General features: G+C 38.7%; 1 protein-coding gene across 1 annotated transcript; it reads left to right on the top strand.

The window, feature by feature from the left end:
- The first annotated feature begins 3,760 nt into the window (after positions 1-3,760).
- uacab (uveal autoantigen with coiled-coil domains and ankyrin repeats b) lies at positions 3,761-18,701 on the top strand. The gene is made up of 18 exons (XM_016248363.1): positions 3,761-3,765; positions 3,984-4,072; positions 4,572-4,636; positions 6,774-6,831; positions 7,256-7,326; positions 7,530-7,636; positions 8,120-8,301; positions 9,433-9,470; positions 10,451-10,504; positions 10,808-10,915; positions 11,131-11,163; positions 11,341-11,433; positions 11,554-11,584; positions 11,772-11,821; positions 13,179-15,845; positions 15,942-16,094; positions 16,623-16,688; positions 16,977-18,701. The coding sequence occupies exons 1-18, from the start codon at positions 3,761-3,763 to the stop codon at positions 17,046-17,048; spliced, it is 3,942 nt and encodes a 1,313-aa protein (XP_016103849.1). The 3' UTR covers positions 17,049-18,701.
- The last annotated feature ends 317 nt before the right edge of the window (positions 18,702-19,018 follow it).

Genomic DNA, 19,018 nt, shown 5'->3' with positions numbered 1-19,018 from the left:
AACAAACAGACACATAGTGTATATTCTTTGGTCTCACTCTTTAATATGGCACTGAATTGCAGTTGTGAGGTATTTAGCCTATTCACCCAGTGTCCTCTGCAAAAGACAAAACAAAACAGAAATAGTCCCCACACCCACATACTCACTATTGTGCTTATTTAAGGTACTAGACCCTATATGCATCCATTTCAGTGTCATTGTTTCTATGGGACCAAGCAGGTTTTGAGAGTCCGATACCATTCCCAGTGTCCCCCATATGACATGCTATACATGTGGGTATTCTCACATGTATGCTGCTGTATCGCTGGGGGTAGAGGGGCGTATTAAGGGGTAACTGAACTCCCCCACTGGCGCTGGTGTGAAAATCTAATGCGTCCCTGCAGTCTTTTGATCCACTTTCAAGTCTCACCTACCAAATTAAAAGCTGACGTCTTGCTTTTAGAAATAGATCGTTTGCGTAGTGTTTGCCTTGCAGATACGGAGATGGCATGGGGCGATTGTAAACAGGGTTTCAGGCTCCATATGCCAGGCAGCTGATTGTAAAAAGCCGACACCTAATCCTGCTACCGTGTGCTTCATCCGTCAGCTCAGACCCCCCCCCCAGTGCGAGTGAGGCTGGAAGCGTCTCCTCAGACCGCCAGATGATGACCTGGTCTGGACCAGAGACTTTAATCTCCTAGAGATTAATGGTTGTAGCTTTATGTGAGGCTGTGGCTGTGGAGGGGGGATACAGTATGTGCCTGCAGCACTGAGGTTTCTTTCATTAGGCTGGCCTTGTTGCTCACGGGTGTCACCGTAACGGTTACTCATGGACTAGATATGCTAGGATGGTTTATTATTAGCAGTTCTACCCCAATCAGTCATTGGAGGAAGGTCTGAGGGGCAGAAATAAAAAGGTAACCACCCTGAGCTTGTCTGCGTGCTGTTTACAGGGATATTTTAGACCTGGAAGAGCTCACATATTTACCGCCAGAGGTTGAACGTCCTTACCATTTGGCATAGAGGAGCAAAGCAGACACAGACAGAAGGAGAGGAGACGACACACCCTCAACTTTATAAACAAACCCAAACCAACCTGTTTGCAACTGTCCCTTGTATGCAAATGCATTTTGTTCATGCACACACACATACACATACTCATGATTCGTCAACTGTACCCATAGGTTAAGACTCCTTAATGAGTTTTAATTTGAATCAATTAATATACTGATTTATGATTTTGTTATTTTTTTTGGAAAATAAAAGAAGTGCACTGATCTTTGCAGATGTAATGAACACTAAAGTACTACAGTACTAAGTGCTTGATGTTTCCTTAAAATATATTATTCCAACAATAAAAATTATGTCCTTTACTCACCCTCATGTAGCTCCAAACCTGTATGACTTTCATAAAATATTCAGGGAAAAATATTTTTTGTTTATATAATGAAAATAAACATTTTTCAAAATATTATCTTTTGTGTTCCACAGAGATAAAGCCGTACCGGTTTAGAATGACATGAGAGCGAGTAAATAATGACAGAATTGGGGTGAACTATCCTTTAATCACTTTCAAAGTTGTTGACATTAAACCTGCCGTGACATCTGAGAGACTGCATTTCCAGCCTGTTATTTCCCTTACCGGTCAGAATAGCTCACAGGGAGGGCAGACCACAGGACTTGTAGGGTGTAGTCCAGTAGTTCTGGTGGGTAAATTGGTAACCTGCATTAGGACAGCATTTTTGCCTTGTGGGCAGATGGAAATTAGCAGATTTCTGTGTGTTTCTATCTTTAAATAAGAGTATGGAATGAAATACACCTGCTTGATGGAGCTTGCTAATAGATGGTTAGCTCACAGGAAACATAGACCAAGCCTTCCTGCTGTGGCAGTAACCTTTTGTTTCTTTAACACACCCAGTTTTGAAAATAGATGTATGTACAGTTTGTAATTAACACTTTGCAAATCCCCAATGAGAGTAAAATTGGTTTTGGTTAGTAAACAAGTTGGCCAGTAACTTTGTTAGGAACTGAAACATAATATATGGTTTAAGTCAAATTGCAAGACTGAAAATCTGACCCTCATGATGTCAGTGAAGTGTCAATATATTAGTAGCTCACACATTTTCTAATAACTTCTATCTCAATTTACCAGTGACACTATAACCTGTCCAGTTTTTCAAAGATTAAGAGGAAACGGTTATATTGTACTTGACCCTGGCAGGACTCAAAATGGTTTTGTTGTTGTTAACTAAAACAGTTAAATATGTTTTTCAGTAATTTGAAATAAAGTTGAAATAAAATATATAAAGATTAAATTTAAACTTCAAAATTACAAAGTGAAAATAAAAATAAATCTACATAAAACAATATACAGTGAATGACAATATTAACAATATTAATGAAACTTAAACTGAAAAATAAAAATGTAAAAATAAATGGCAGTTCAAAATATAAATAAATACTATAATACCTATATAAATAATAATGAAATAAAAGGTATGCAGGTCCCTAGAAGCAAACCAGTTCTTTATATTATGTATTTTGGGAGTATCACACTACTGTTTCAAAACTCTATTATTATTATTATTATTATTATTTTGAAGATGCTTGACTAGTAAGAAATATTTATGACTAGTACATTTTCTCAATTTCTTCACCAATGACAGATGTGACGGTTCATTTTAGAGCCTGAACACACACAGACAGAAAATTCTTTAGAAGTTCAAAAGATTATTTTTGAGTTACTTAAAGGCCTCTTGCAGCAGCAAAATATTAAGTAAGAATGAGCCTTGCATTCAGTAAAGTATTGAAACTCCTAATGGATTCCAGACTTATCAGATACTCAGATGCATTGAAATGGCTTTTGCTGAACTGCAGAGACTCTGGTGACAGACTAGTACAGCATGCAAAACTCTTGTTTTGAATTCAAACTGGCCCCCCATCCCACCTCTCTAGCACCTCTAAAAATACATAATGTATCCTGAGGCCGCAGATATGCGAGTCAGCCAAGGAGTTGGAGCCAAGCTAGAATGACATGTCTGGGTCTTCATGACCATCTGAGCCCTTCAGTCTCCTCTAATGAGGGTCACTTACCATTATAACAGTCACCTTCTTTCCATATACCTAATAAAATGTTATTGCGTTTAGTCATTTTTAGCTATGAAATCATATTTGGAGGAACCTGTGAAGCAATGAGCTGTGTCTCCCTTTTGACTTCCCTGGAAATTGTATTAATTTAAATTTAGATTAAATTTGAAAACATCATATACTGTAGTAGTGGAACAATGTTGTTTTGATGACTTACAAAAGGACTATAATGCAACTAATGTTGTATGAATTTTCATAAAAATAAAGTTTTTCACACTAGGGATTGTGATGAACCGCCACATCGCTGAAACGGTACTGAAAGAACATAAGACATATTCTCTGTCCTTAATTTTAACTATAACAAATTGCCACCCATCCATCACTCCATGGGTGGTTGTTTGGGACAGTGTGTGGAAATTGTGTCCACAATTTCACCTGTCAAGCTTTAGGTCAAAGGCCTGTCTACATGTTTGGATTCTCACCATCAACACTGTCTAAAATAACACTTTCCAAACACAGGTGAAAATCTGCACGTCTCTCTTTACAAGATGGTTCTGAGACATTCTCGCCTCTTTAAACTGAGCTCAAAGCGCTGATTTTGATCAATTCTTGCATATGAAGTAAGAAGTGAATGTGAATTCATTAAATATGGACATTATCTTGGCCAGCATTTTGATAATGGAAGTATGTTTATATGAGGTATGTATGAATAAAAAGTATGGTTATGTAATGTAAATTGAGGAGTTTTGCGTGCAGATGCATTTGAGAGAGAGAGTTGAGTTTCTCTTGATGGTAGTCCTTTCCTCCTCTAGAATGCTGATGATGGTGGTAAGAGCAGGCATCAATTTTCAGCATGCCCTTGCCACAAGTTTAACCCTTTCTCCTGTTTCTGTTCCTTTCTTTCTCTTTCTCATCAGCTTCCATCTTGCTGCATCCAGAGGACATCTCGACTGCCTGAACCTCATTCTTAATCACGGTGTGGATGTCACAGCCACGGATGCCACAGGTGAGGATTTTGCTCTAGATGGGTGAGTTTGAATACCAGGGAACACGTATAATGATAAAATGTATCCCATAAATGAGCTTATCCCTTAATTGTACTTTTATGGACTCTGTCCGGTTTCCTAAAGGGAAAATGTACAAAATGCTCATTACTTACTCTGTCAATTTCCAAACCAATAATTTCCAAATTGAGGAAAAGACATGTCTCAGAATTCATTAAAAATATTTTGGGTGAACTAATCTTGGTAGAACATCTCTTTAAATGTTAATGATATAGCCACACATTTTTCACCAGAGAGTGAGGTTACTCTGGAAAACCTTTATAGACATAAGCCATAAAAATGCCACTGTCAAATGAAATGTATAGAAGAACTGTTTAATGTAAAATGGGAATGGATGTGGAACATTTTTGTTAGACTCCTGCTGTTGACATCGGTCTCTACAAGCGGACTGGACTTTTGTTATCTAATGGCTCCTATTGATTTGTTGTCTTGTTCCTGTAGGAAAAAATGCCTTACACCTGGCAGCCAGAAATTCCCAGTCACTATGTGTGCAGAAACTACTCCAGGTAAAGCTGCTTTTCGCAATCAATACAGTTGTAAGGAATGGCTAGAAACTCAATGTATTTTTGTACTCTTTTCTTTTAAAGCCAGACAATTTCTGCTCTATTGTATCCTCTTTTTGATGTGAAGGACAAGGTGTTGAATCATATTTTTGAAGAGTAGATATGAGGTTTTCTGAGGACTGTGATGATGAGATGAACAATGGCCTCCATTGTAGGGCTGTGCCGATTCAATCTTGCATCAATGTGCCCAGGTTTTCGCCTTATATTGTGTTGATACTTCACTATTTTTCTAATTATATTTATGATTTATGACTTGTATCATTCCCTGAAGTTCAGTTAGGCACTTTCTGAACAGCATTTTTTAGCACACTCAAAGCTGTATCATTGAGATGCAGAGGAGAGACACTCTGTGAATCTCTCATCTGATCTCTCTCTGAATATCTTCTCTATCACGTTTGATTCCATTTTAATAGCAATCCAGATATAATGGTATATAGCAATGTGTTGAATCATGATGTACAATTCAAAAGTTTAGGGCTGGTAAGATTTTTAATGTTTTTGAAGTCTGATGCACCAATGCACCAAAATATAGTATTACTGTGAAATGTTTGCTTTTTTATGAGTAATCATTCACTGTGATGCCAAAGATTTGGTGCTTAAGAAACATTTCTTACCATAGCTGAAGGTAGTTATGCTGCTTAATATTTTTGCAGAAACTGTAATGCTTTTTTGTAGGATTCTTGAATAGAAAGTTCAAAGTAAGCATTTATTTGAAATGGTAAATACATTTACAATATTTTAAAGTAAAAAATGTTGTCTAAAAAAAATACTGTTTTAATACTGTTTAAATTAAGTAGGCCAATTGAATAGTATGTTTTCTGATTCATGTACTATATCATAGGCCGATACCCAGCCCTGCTTCATTGTCATATGTGTGTTCAAGGAAGGGCTGCAAAATCGTTTTTTTTTAGTTTGTTTGCAAACCTTTATTGCTATTGGTGAGCTTGCTTCAGCCCACAGGCTCATAAACAAAGTGTAACAAATAAAGCAATGACTTTAACTCAATTGCATAACGCTGAACCTGACATCCTGATTATGAGAAAATTATGCTGTTTGAAGGCAAATCGAGCAGATCTTGTTTACAGATACGCTGCTGAATTTCAATCAATTAATCCACAAACACATTTTGCAAGAGGGTAAAACTCTGTCTCTGTGCCGTTGTGAGTGATGGTGCTTGAGATAATTAAGATAGGAAATGATTCCTATCACTTGCTTGTTGATGACTCCAACAACAGCGTCTTTGTCGCAGTGACTTGTTTGTGTTAATTACTTTGTACCGCAGGGAGCAAAATTAGAAAAATCTGACTCTACTAATTATGTAAAAAATGAGTTTTAGTATCTGAAAGTGTGTCTGATGCTTGCCTTTGAAATCACTGACAGCTAATATGAAGCGTAATCTACACAAGTGTCATGACTGTGTCCTGTTATTCAAACAACATTGACTCACTGGATGAGAGTATTTTCCCGGGTGTCTGCAGTGTTGACAGGCTGTTCGTACTGTAACCTGCAGTCTATATTTCTATGCCATCATCGTGCAATCTGAAACGGGCTCCTAGAGCCCATCAGATAGAGTTACCCAGGACACAGTTAGCCAGCAAGACCATGTGACCTTGCTACTGGTTTTGGAGGCTGTTGCTAGAGCATAAATGGTTTTTATAGTGACTGAAGTCAGAGGAGTTGTTTTGTTAGAGATAGCAAAAAAAGAGGCGGAGAAAGTATTGGGCTTGAGAAAGTAGGACAGACAGTGGAATATGGAGAGAGTAAAAGAGATTTTTAGAAATGAGGGCACAGGGGGTGGTGGGACTGAAGACCACTGAGGCCAGTATCTTAGCAACACTACTTTGCTTGACCTGGTTTCACTTCTCAGGCTCAGAATAATTTCAAAGCGTCAAACTAGAGTCTCACACACCCATGTCATTCTGGTCCGTTCTTGGTTTTTGTGTTCATCTGTTTAGGAGCAGACTGTCATCATGGATGTTTTTGAACGTTTAGACTCATCCTCTGACCTTTTAAAGCTTCTTGTCAGTGAAATGTTTGTGAATGGAGTGACTGTGAGTGTGACGAGTGTTTTGTGTTTCAGCACAATTGCCCAGTGGGAAACGTGGACCTGCAGGGAAGAACAGCCTTGCATGATGCTGGTAAGCAAAAAGCTTTGTACAATTTGAGGTTTTGTTGAAATTGAACTCTGCAGTGCTCTCTCTTCCACCTAACTTGGGGGTTTCCTGCTCCCTCTATTTTTTTGCTCTTTCATTCCTTCTTTTTACTTCCTTCTACAACAAGTGGTGAAGCAGAGATGGAAAGGGTAGTGGATGAACATTGAATATGATTCTTTGAGGCGGCAGCAGTCATAATCAATAAGATGTAGTTCACGGGCTTATTTTCCTTCCCTCAGAAGGCTTTCATGTAAGATTTAGAGCTCTTGCTCTTACTCAGTGCCCAGTGGAGGTTTTAGATTTATTTTCAAAAAAAAATGTTATGTTTGATATCAGATGAGTCTACTGAATCTAATTCGCATGCTTGGGGGGAAAAGTTATGGAATATTATTATTATTTGTCTTTTCAGTTATGGCCGGCTGCTCCTCCAGTGTGAAGCTGCTCTGTGACAGTGGGGCATCAGTTAATGCCAGCGACTTTGTGAGTTAATATGTGGCTTGTGGGATATTTCATATCCTGATGATAACTTTGTCATCTCATTCTTTTTACCTGGACAAATGTTCTGTATTTTTATTTCCCCTCAGATGTACTTTATCATCAAATGCTCTCTCAGATTAAGTTTTTTTTTATGTCTTTTCTGTCTGAGTTGATGCAAATGTGTGCTTTTATATGTGTGTTTATAGGATGGTCGGACTCCATTGGTGCTTGCCACTCAAATGTGTCATCCACACATCTGTCAGCTGCTGTTAGAACGAGGAAGTGACATCACAGTCAGAGACAAACAGAACAAGTAAATATCACATTCATATTTCTCAGTAATTGGTTTTTATTGCCTCTTTTCTTGCCCCACCGTGTTTTTATTCAGCTAGTGAGTTTTCTGACAACTCTTTAGATTTTATCCACCTTATTTTTTATTGTATCAGTTTCTTTCAGTTATTTTAGCTGCTTGATAATGCAAATTGGCGTTATTGGCAGCATAATACCTTAATTTATCATCCATAGTCATAAACACAATAATTTGTAGCGTGAGCAATTTAACGCTGCACTATTATTCTTCTAGTTACTGATCTAAAGCGGCTAATGAATCTGAAATCTCACAATTTCATGGAAAATAGCTTACTTTCGTGTTGAAATATAAAGTGAATAGAAGGATATAACAACTGTATTAGTGTTAATCTTGTCCTAATAATTCACAGCAGCGTTTTTAAATGTAATATTTTGATGTCACTCAGTCATATTGAAAATGTGTTTGTGTACTTGTTTGTTCACTCAGAACGGCATTGATTCTGGGCTGTGAGTATGCATGTAAGGATGCTGTGGACGTTTTGTTGAAACATGGTGCTGACGTCACTGCTGTGGATGGGTTCGGCCATGACAGTTATCACTATGCACGGCTCAGCAAAAACCAGGAGCTTGTCTCTCTGGTCAAGAGTTATCTGGACAGTGCCACAAAAGGTTTTGTTGCTTCCTGTTTTTATTATCTCTCTCTCTTATAAGTCTACAGTGTTAGAGCATTAGAGCAGTGCTTAAATTGCAAGGAATTAAAATGTACCTTAAACTGCATTGGGACAACACTGTAAAATTATGACATAAACTGAATTGGCAAATTTTGTAAATGCATGAGCAACAACATGATTCACTGGTCCAAATAACAAATACTGGACCAAATATTGTATTAATATTAGCCATATTACAAAGTGATTGTTAAATGTGTCCAGAGATTGAGTTTGATTGTACACACAATTTTATGGTTGGTTGCATTTTATTATTTGCATCAGTTATTGTTTGTCACATCAGAACAGATAGAAGTCTGCAATCTAATATACTGGAAGTTCAGTAATGTAAATGAGAAAGAAAGTACAAGAGGTCAGTTTAGGAGAGGAATCTCACATTTTAAATTGAAAATAAAAAAGGGAGGGCAAAATCAAGCAGGTTATAATGTAGTCCTTCACTGCAGTTTCACAGTCCAAGCTTTTTGTCGATGTGTCAAGAACAAGCACTCCAAATAGCCATAGTGACAACAAACAAGCAGAGCGAAAAGAAGTGATTTGCCAAGCAATTTCTGGCACAGACCACTATTTTCATAGGAACGAGATATTCCTTTATCACCTCATTACTTCCATTGTTCCATTTCATTATCCTTTGCATTTTTTATTTACATTTTTTTATTTTTCATTGAAGTATGTTTCACATATTGGAACTTTTCACAAAGAGGCTGATGAAAATGTCTGCCATTCTTGGTGTAAATCAGTTGAATGCAACTTTTCGTCAGATTTTTAATCCTTTTTTCCCCCCTGCAGTTGGCATTACTTTGTTGCATCACTTTTGGTGTGAATAGGCCTTTTATCAGGTAGTAAGGTTATAGAGATCAAAGCCCCAAGAGCTTATGCACACGCTTCCTAAGAAGAGTGTAGAATAGTGTCTTTTCAGCTTCATACTTCAGAGTAAAAAAGAAGCACTTGTACTTATACATACCATAACTCCTGAGGGGAAAAAAACATCTAAATTCTCCTTCTGTATTTAATTATTTATTTGTTCTGTCGTTTCATGAATTGCTAATTAATCATTACTCATTTGTATTCGCAGCAAAAGAGGCTGCCAAGATGGAACAAAAAAAGAGACAGGTATACACAACTTTTTCACCTTCACTTCATTCTGAGCAACTCCCTGCAGATGAGATTTTAAGAAACATATTATACAGATTATAATCAATCACAAAAGGTTAAAACCTTTCCTCCCTCACTTATTAACTTTTATTAGTGTCTGAGTTTTATTACTTACTCCAAAACATACCGATATATTTTCTTTAAACATACTACACAGAAAAGGGCTGCATTTATTCTCATTGTAATTTTGCTGAAGCTATCTAGAGCAGTGAGTCTGGAATCATACAAATGGAATTTATGATTGATGTGAAGAGAACGCAATTTAGTTTGTTTCTCATTTCAGCACGTGTGCATCTATCATGTTAAAAGGAAAATAAATTATTTTAATCTAATATAATTCCTTATCTCAAACCATGTTTAGTGTTTTGATGCACTAATCTGACTGTACCTGCAATAGAGACTGCAGTGCTGTAGAAACTTTTACGCACTACTGCCACCTAGTGTTCAATGAATGTAGTACACAATATATTTTTTCCCTAAAATAACCATATCCAGCAATTTTTATAATTTAAGCTCTTTTTATACTCCTGAAGTTCACTTATCTTAGTAAGTCATAATGGGGAAGTCGTGGCCTAATGTTTAGAGAGTCAGACTCGTAACCCAAAGGCACCGAACCCCCAACTGCTCCCCGGGCGGCGCATCAAAAAAATGGCTGCCCACTGCTCCGGGTGTGTGTTCACGGTGTGTGTGTGTTCACTGTGGATGGGATAAATGCAGAGCACTAATTCCGAGTATGGGTCTCCATACTTGGCCACAAGTCACGTCACTTTTTTAAAAATAAATGTGTTTTTAAGGTCAGACTAATAATCAGTGACCATGATGGAAATAAACTGCAGCCGCTCATTTCTAACATGTGGATTTATCAGAAGTATATGTAGAGCAGCAATTTCTTCTCCACAGCCTTTATATAAAATACATTTCTTCTTATTTTCTGTCAGTTGCAATCTGTGGAGATGGTCTCTGAAACCTCTAACCGTGATAAGATCATACAGGTGAGGGCCAGTCAAATCTATGACAGTATGACATTGCCAGTAAAATGTTCTTGTTCTTTATTAATAGTTTGTTCATTATTGTTCGTTAGTATTAGACCTGAACTTGTTTTATTGTGTGCCATTTACATGTTCCTTACACATTCTGTAGATGAATTGTTTATTAATTATAAGGGTTATAAAACATTTATCATAGACATTTTTTGCATTGCAAACTGTACATTAATACAAATGAGTGAGCAATCAGTGACTCGTGTGTGTGTGTGTGTGTGTGTGTGTGCGTGTGTGAATGTTTGTGTTTTCTAGGACTTGGAGAAAAAGAATGAGAGCCAACAGGAAACACTAAAGAAGTTCCACCAGGAACAGAGAACACTGCTTGATAAAGTTAACATGCTTCAGCAGCAACTCAGTCAGGTACGTTTTATAATTGGCCAATTTATTTACAAGCTTACGCCTTATATGAGTTTTCAGCACTCCAAAAAATTGAAGCCAAAATATTTATATGTGGCAATTTTATCAGAATTTTTCTGAGCAGGCAGTTGTGTATTTCTATTGCAGTAGTTCTATAGATATATTGTGTAAAATATGTTCTCTCTCTCTCTCTCTATTCTATCCTTTTTTTTTTTAAGGACAAGTCAACAGTGGAGGACATTCACAAGGAGGTAATTTGTGTGTTGTCTTGGAAATGGTTTCCTTCTGTCCCAATGACATTGTCTATTCTCATTTTCATCTTTTCATCCCATTTCTGTCATAGTATTGATGAAAGGTTGTTTATTTGTTTTTTAGGGTTGGGTGTTAGTTGCTATTATATATTCATGTGTATCTGTTTTGTACACCAGAGAGAACAGCTGAAGCATTTACTTTCTGCCAAAGAGAAGGAGGAAGGAGCCAAAGCCATGGAGACTGTGAGAGTCCAGCAGCGGAGCCATTTGGTCAGTAAAAATATCTGCAACATGCTCATCAAGGACTGCTGCTTGTTAACTCCAGATCCAGCAGTTCATGATCAAAGTTTGATGAAATTATGAATAAATCTGCATGTTTTTATTTTACAGGGAGATTACCCTGGCCAGTCTGTGATTAAAGGTGATTTTGTCTTTAAAATTTGGATCTTTAGACTGATTAAGTATGACTCTTCTGATATTAGAGACCTCAATATAAACAGTGTACTGATGCATAAATAATGTTGAGTGTAGGGATGTCAGAAAATTATTTTTTCCGCAAGTAAAGGTGTGTTTGTGTGTTTTCATTTTGGGTTCTTTTTTCTCTGCAGGAAAAGACAATGTACTAGTGCGACAGTCACACAGCCTGGATTCTGCTCAGGTGAACATTCTTAACATTAATGCCAAGGATTTCAGCTGAGGACAAAAAGCTAATTATATTTCATGTTGATGTAAACCAACTTCAACACATGCCAGTTTTCTGCTACTAACAGATTTTAATCCATAAAATTTGGCCTTAAATACAAGTTAAAGTCCATCGTTAAAGTATAGCATGCTCTCTGTTACCACAGAAGATTTTCTTTATTTTTACAAACAAGGTCATATACAATAATATAGTTTGTACTATAATAAAACCCAAGTCACCTAAACATTTATATGCTAACATCAGTCTGCTGTGATTTTAAAATAGTTGTCTATGGGTAATAAAACATCCAAAATGTTTATATATTAACAATTGTCATAAGTATATATTTATTTTTTGTATATTAAAAGGGTAACACTTTATTTTATGCCTCTAAAATGTGTAACATGGGCATTATCTGTAACATTCAACTCTGTTTACATGTTAACATTAAGAACAGTTAAACAGTAAATACAGTTTATTATTATTACTCTGTATGCACTTGTGTAAATGCCAGTCAGTTCAGTGTACATATATAGACATCCTATTTTCCTTATACAGTTCAACAATAGCATCAGACTTCAAGTGCAAAGCTTTAAATGTAAAATCAAGAATTGATTCTAAAGGTTTGCTGGGCATGCACAAGCTTTACATACGGTCATTTCACGCAAGGTTTGGCATTTTAGGTTTTTTTATTTTTTTTCCTTCTGATGTTCAGTAATGCAGTGAGCAGATGGGCTGTGTCAGCTGCGTTAAGCTTAGGAGAGGCAGTGGCAGTCAGATAAGTTGCTGTCTGTCTGATTTCATTTCAGAACCTCCATAGCCTGCAGTGTCAGAAGGGTTTATGATTTATTAGCTGCACTATTCTCTGAAGGGACGTACTATGCCTGGGATCAGCTTTTGGGCAGATGTGGTGGATGCAATTTTGTTGTCACATTAGCAGCAGAGACATCTTTACCCTCACATATGTTAGAGGTCACCGCACACTTTAAAAAAATTAAAAAATGCACCTACTGAAGTAGGATCAGATGTCTGACTTGGGATGTGGCCGAGATAAAGTTTTCTTTGAAAGTTTTAAGCCCTACTGTGACCCCATATGAGAAAAAGTATGGGGAGCAATTCCATCTTCTCATCTCTTTTAAGGTTGGCTGTTGATTTTTTTAAAAATAGATTTATTGTTCTAATAGTCAAGAGGAAAAGGAAAGCTGTGAAAAAAAAATATTTCCAGGCTTTCCCACTGTGGCGTAGTATCCACTGAAAACACACAGACACTAGGATAATTTGTTAAAATGTTTTGTGTGATTCATAATGAATGTCCACTTGTGTTTGAATTCAGATCTTGCAGCCTACAGGACCCTCTCGATCTGTGGCTCGACCTTTGGAGCCGTCTCGGCCAGTGGCTGGTGATCCTGAAACTCTCCATCAAGAGCTTGAATGTGTCCGCAGACAGCAAGAGGCTGCACAAGAGGAGGTGGGCCGCCTCCAAAAGGCTCTAGCATGCAAGTCTCAGGAGTGTGAGGAGCTGACTAGGAAGTGTGAGACCACCAAACACGAATCGGATCAGCAGATACACGAGCTGGAGGAAGCCATGGGAGATGTGCAGAAGCGAATGATAGACTCTGAGGCAAAGGTGAAACAGCTTCAGGCTCATGTGGTGGCGGTAAAGGAGCATCTCAATAACCAAGTTGTTGATGACCTCAAAGCACAGCTGAATGAGGTGAAGGCAAAGTATGAAGGTGCTTCTGCTGAGGTTGGACGGGTCAGGAACCATTTAAAGCAGAGTGAGAAAGCTTTGGAGGAGTACAAGAAAAGTGAAGGGCTTCTGGCTGTGGAGGTTGAGAGGCTCACTGCAGAGCTGAGTGCAATGCGGGAGGACCATAAAAACATGGAGGAGACACTTTTAAACATGGAGGGTCAAGTGAAGACTGCAGATACCAGGTTGACCTCAATGGTTCCTGGAGAGAAGTTTGACAACATGAAGAACCTCCTTACCAATGCTGTAGATGAGAAGGAGCTACAGCTGGCTGAGTTAAGAGAAGATTATGACCGTGTGCTGGAGGAAGTGGCAGAGCTCCACCGTGCAATGGACGACCGACAAACGGTCCCCCTGCAAGAGCACGAGCGAGTCCGGGCTGCTCTGGAGGAGCAAAGCTCAACCCTGAAGAAGAAACTTGCAGATGTCACTGCAAAGTGTCAGTCATTGATATGTGAAGTGGAGGAAGGTGAGGATGAGAGAGAACTGCTCAGAGAAGAGCTGCAGGAGCTCAGCAACAATATGAAGACCAAGTTTGTGACTTTGGAAAACCACGAGGAGGTGAAGAGGTCTATGGGACTCGCTGTGGAGGAGTTGAGGGTTAGGTTAGCAGAGGAGACTGAGAAGAGAAAACAGGCTGAAGAGCAGCTACAGAGGCTGCAGGTGGAGAAGACCTCTCTTTATGAGAACATTGCCAATCTGAGGAGCATGTACATCCCTTGTGAACGTTATGAGAGCGAGATGGCTGCACTCACGGAACGCAACACAGAACTGGAAAGAGATCTTAATAGCCTTCACGATCAATACCAGGAGAAAGTCAATGAACTTGAGATTTTGGCAGCTGAAAATTCATCACTGAAGCAGAGCTTTAACATTGAGTTTGTTACAAAGAATGAGCATGAGAGAGTGCAGACGGCATTAAATGAGGCTTTGGAGAAAGCGAAGATTGAAATCGCAAAGTTGAGGGATGATTATAGAGTTCGGGACGAGGCGTTACAGAAGGCGAAAGAAGGAAATGCTACGTTGAAGGAGGAGTTTGAGAATGTGCAGGCCAAGTTAGAAAATGACTATATCAGCCTTGTGGAACATGAGATCTCGAAAAGCACAATGAGCAAAGCTTTATCAGAAGCCGAGGGAAGAGCTCAAGATGCCTACTCCAAGTACCAGTGTGCTCAAGAGAGCGCATCAAAGCTCCATGAGGAAGTTGAAGCGCAGAAGAAAGAGTTTGATACTATTCAAGAGGCATTGCAGTTGAAGTTTGTTCCGTTGACTGCTATGGAGGAAAAAGAGGTGCATTTCAACACCGCTTTGAAGGACTTGGCAGAAAAACTTGCCGAAATGCAGGAGATGTACAACGACGAAAAGACCACAGGGGAATGCCAAAAGCAGGAGAACGAAAAATTGAAAGATGAGATGGCATCTCTGCAGCAGAAACTTCAGTACAGTGAGAAGTACAAAGAAGTGGAAGATCACTGCAAGGGCCAGGTGGAGGAGCTGAGTCTGAAGTTGATGGAGCTGGAGCAGCATTATAAAGAGGTTACGATCCAGCGGGCCGAGCTAGAGGAGAAAAATGCATTGTGCAACTCTGAGATCCAGAGTCTCCAAAAGAATTTGAACTGTGAGTATATCCATCTGGAGCAGTTTGAGGCCATGCAGAGCTCTCTGAGTGGCAGCCTGCAGGAGGTGCAAAAGGAGTGCAAGTGCCTACATGAAGCTCATAGACTGGAAGTCCAGCGTGTTCATGAACTAAAGAAACATCTTCAGAGTCAGAGCTGTGATGAGGCCCAGTATAGCCAGGTTAGAGAGGCTCTGGAACGTGAGGTCAATGAGCTTCGCTTGGCACTGCGGGAGGAGGAAGAAACCAGTGCGCAGAGGGCTGAGGACGTAACTACTCTGCAGACTGAGCTTCTCAGAGCCACACACGCTCTGGATGACCTCCACAGCGATGAAGAGCAGGTGACCGAGCTCAGAGCTGAAAAGCAGAAGTTGGAGGAGGAGGTGCATGAACTTGGCGATCGGCTTTCAGGACTGGATGAGCAATATGAAGACCTATACAGGGAAACGACTCGGGCTAGGGAGGGTGAAAAGAGGGCGAGATCAGAAACCGAGGCCTTGCAGGTAAAGAGTGCCTCTATTGAGAAGGAGATCAGAGATCTGAAGGAGAGATATGAGGAATCGATGAGCACCATTGGAGAACTGCAGAAGAGGATTCAGGGATCCACAGAGCAGACTGAGCTTAAAGACAAAAGGGTGAGACTGTTATATACTAATTTGTTACATGGAAGAGCTTTTTCGATAAATGCCTGATATTTTGTCTGGTTATAAGCGAGGTGTTCTTCGTTTCAGATCACAGAACTGTTGGCAGATGTTGAAAGGCTGAAACAGGCTCTGAATGGCTTATCCCAGCTGGCTTATGCTGGCAACACGCCCAACAAGAGACAGACTCAACACATTGACACACTCCAAGCCCAGGTCAAGAGCCTCCAGCAGCAGCTGGCTGTGAGTAGCTCTGTGCACATGCACATACCGCTGGATTATTTTGTTCATAATTGCCCACAAATATGACATGCCGTCACCTTGGCCTACATAATACACTCACTTACTGACTGACTTGCATTCATGATAGATTCTAGAGCCTTCTGCCCTATAATTTAAAAAAGTTGAAGTAAGAAACTGGGACTGATAGAATAGCTTCCAAGATTTGGTGTTATTCTGAATTAAATGGTCTGTTTTACTTGAGCGCTATAGTATATGTGTAATTTTTGTCCGATAATGCGTTTCATTTAAATACATTTTCAATTTCAAAAGAATGCACTGTAATTTTGTTCATGCTTTTGAAAGAAGAAATTTGCGAAATATTATTACAATTTAAATAACTATTTTAATACATTTGAAAATGTAATTTATTGTGATGTCAAAGCTTAATTTTCAAACTCGTTGGCCATCTAACCTTGCAAGACCTTATTATCTGAAACTTGTAAAACACTGTGCAATATGTCTTGTCTTTTTTTTTTTCTCTCTAAACAGGGTGCTGAGAGGCAACATAGAGAAGTGGTTTCAATTTATCGAACTCATCTTCTCAGTGCAGCACAGGTAATTGTGTGTGAATGTGAGTTGAGTGTGAACGGGTCTTTTCTTTTCTGCAGTAGCAGTTCCTTCTGTTTTGCTCCTATGTCAAGGTAATTTATTGAAACCTCTTAGGTATGCTATAGCGTATGGTTTTCTTTGTACCATAGATGACATGCAGAGATCAACAGTGCTGTTTTATTGAGACACTGTGATAGTATACGGGTCATAGCCTGTAGTTGCATAGAAGTTTCTGGAAGCAATTCTAAAGGTGGATATATCCTCACTAAATACCGGTCACTTCTTTTCTTTCAGGGTCACATGGATGAAGATGTCCAAGCTGCCTTATTGCAGATCATTCGAATGAGACAAGGTTTTGTGTGTTGAACTCCGCACACTGAGACTACACTGACTCCAATTCATCATTCACACAGTAACCTCCCGTTCAGCTCAGTGCGGTTTGATACTGCTCTGAAATACTTCGGTCAGAAAGTCACATATTGCAACATTTTGACCTGTCCTGGTTAGGTTGAGTGTTGTAAGCACTAACATTGTGTATCTATAACATAGATTTGCTTAGTGACAGTACTAGATATAGCAGTAAGGATAGTTATACTTATCCAAAAACATAAATCATAAACAGGCAATGGATAATGATTTATTTACAAATAAGCATACTGGCTTAACTAAATACACTATTGCTACATGCTATAGAGGTGATGGAAAGTGCGGATTTTTGTAAAGATGTAAACTGCACATTCAGTGATTGAGTCTCATGTACCCCCTTATTTCATGTTGAAATAACCTAACTACAGTTTAAAGAAGAACATTCCCTCCCTCCACTCTTATAGCCTTGATCAGAGCTACATGTACAGTGTATTAACGAGGGACGAGAGATTTTAACCTTCTTTTTCTTAGTCCAGCATTATTGTATCCTCAGCAGTGGTTACAGTAATATTCTGGTTAGAGGAAGTAGATCTTTCAACACTAGGGAAACTAGGTTCCAGGCTTTAGTGGAGTGGTGGCACAGAGGCACATTCTGGGCAGACAATAGTAATATTACGTGTAAGTTAATGCACATACAGTATACAGTAAGAGCACAGTTGTTTTGGAGGGTCCTAGAATTGTTATGGTCCAAAGTCATCATAAAAGATCAGAGCACACCACTGCAGCTTCTTCGTATGCTTATCTTTTGCAGTTTTGCCCATGTCCATACACTGTATCATTTGTTCCAAATACGTGTGATGTGTTTGAGTCAGTGGGTGTCTATTGGGTTGGGTGATTTAAGGTGGAGTAGTTGTTTTACTGAAGTGTTTATGTAAAATTGCTTTGCTTCTGCAGTGACAGCATCAGACTGCATCTCATGAGCGAAGCATTTAACACAGAGTACTTTCATAACACTCTATCCCTCATGGTTCTGTATCCTGGCTGATATCGCCATCTAGTGGTGTGACTTGGCTGGCCAAGTTTGATGTGTGGTTTTGTGTAGGAGAATGTGATGCATTTAGGAATTCTCCCTTTTGATGCTTCCCAAATCTGGTATATCACCTTTTACATGGCTTTGTAATACTTTTGATTAATGAACAACACCATGTTTGTGGTAACTATTACAGAATTCAGCAGGACTGGAATGGAAGGGCACAATAATCTGTTCAGGTTTCAGAACATGACTGTAGACTGATATACTTTATATTTTGTGGATCTGTTTTTTTCCCCTTCTTTATCTAAACTGTCAAATTATCATTTGAGTTTACAATCAGATATTCTAAAATTGAGCACCCAACCATGGCTTTCCAGTATTGATTTTAATTTAGTTTAAAAATACCACCGGCGCCGTGCCATTTGGTTTGATTGGTATTAACTGATGCTATTGGTTTTCTCTTTTGGGGATGACTAATTGTAACGGTTTCATTATTTATTAGTATTACATTCTAACTGTGCTCTTATGATTATCAGTTAGTCTATGTTTTTCCTTCATGGACATTTTCTTTCCTTTTGTTTTGAGTCTAACATCAATAAAAGTGCCTCTTTTAGACTAAACTGGCTCTGTGCAAATGAATAAGATTAATCCCAGCAGTCTCGGAGTGTCATGAAGTGAACCTTGCCTTTGCCAGACCATTCCAGCCCCTCTCACTCTCCTTGAAGTGAACGCACATGTTATTACTTTAAATCCAATTGAGGGCTCTTTTTTTTCTCCTCATGTGGTTTGCATTGATTTGTACCTTAGCATTTAACTTACTTTTAAAACAAAATTAGATTTACAAATACGAAGAAAAGACAATATTTTTCTCCCCATAAAGGTCATAGTTATTACTATTTTAAGGTGAGTAAAAAATGTAATACTGCAACAGAATCAA

The sequence above is a fragment of the Sinocyclocheilus grahami genome, unplaced genomic scaffold (genome assembly GCF_001515645.1).
Source record: "Sinocyclocheilus grahami isolate Dianchi unplaced genomic scaffold, SAMN03320097.WGS_v1.1 scaffold876.1, whole genome shotgun sequence".
Classification (NCBI taxonomy): domain Eukaryota; kingdom Metazoa; phylum Chordata; class Actinopteri; order Cypriniformes; family Cyprinidae; genus Sinocyclocheilus; species Sinocyclocheilus grahami.
This window is presented reverse-complemented; position numbering and strand designations above follow the sequence as displayed.

What these genes read in the sequence shown, in the direction of transcription:
- uacab (XM_016248363.1), top strand. An exon ending in TTCAGCAGCAACTCAGTCAG is followed by an intron (nt 10,916 to 11,130) that starts GTACGTTTTATA and finishes TTTTTTTTTAAG; the next exon opens with GACAAGTCAACAGTGGAGGA. An exon ending in TGGCCAGTCTGTGATTAAAG is followed by an intron (nt 11,585 to 11,771) that starts GTGATTTTGTCT and finishes TTTTCTCTGCAG; the next exon opens with GAAAAGACAATGTACTAGTG.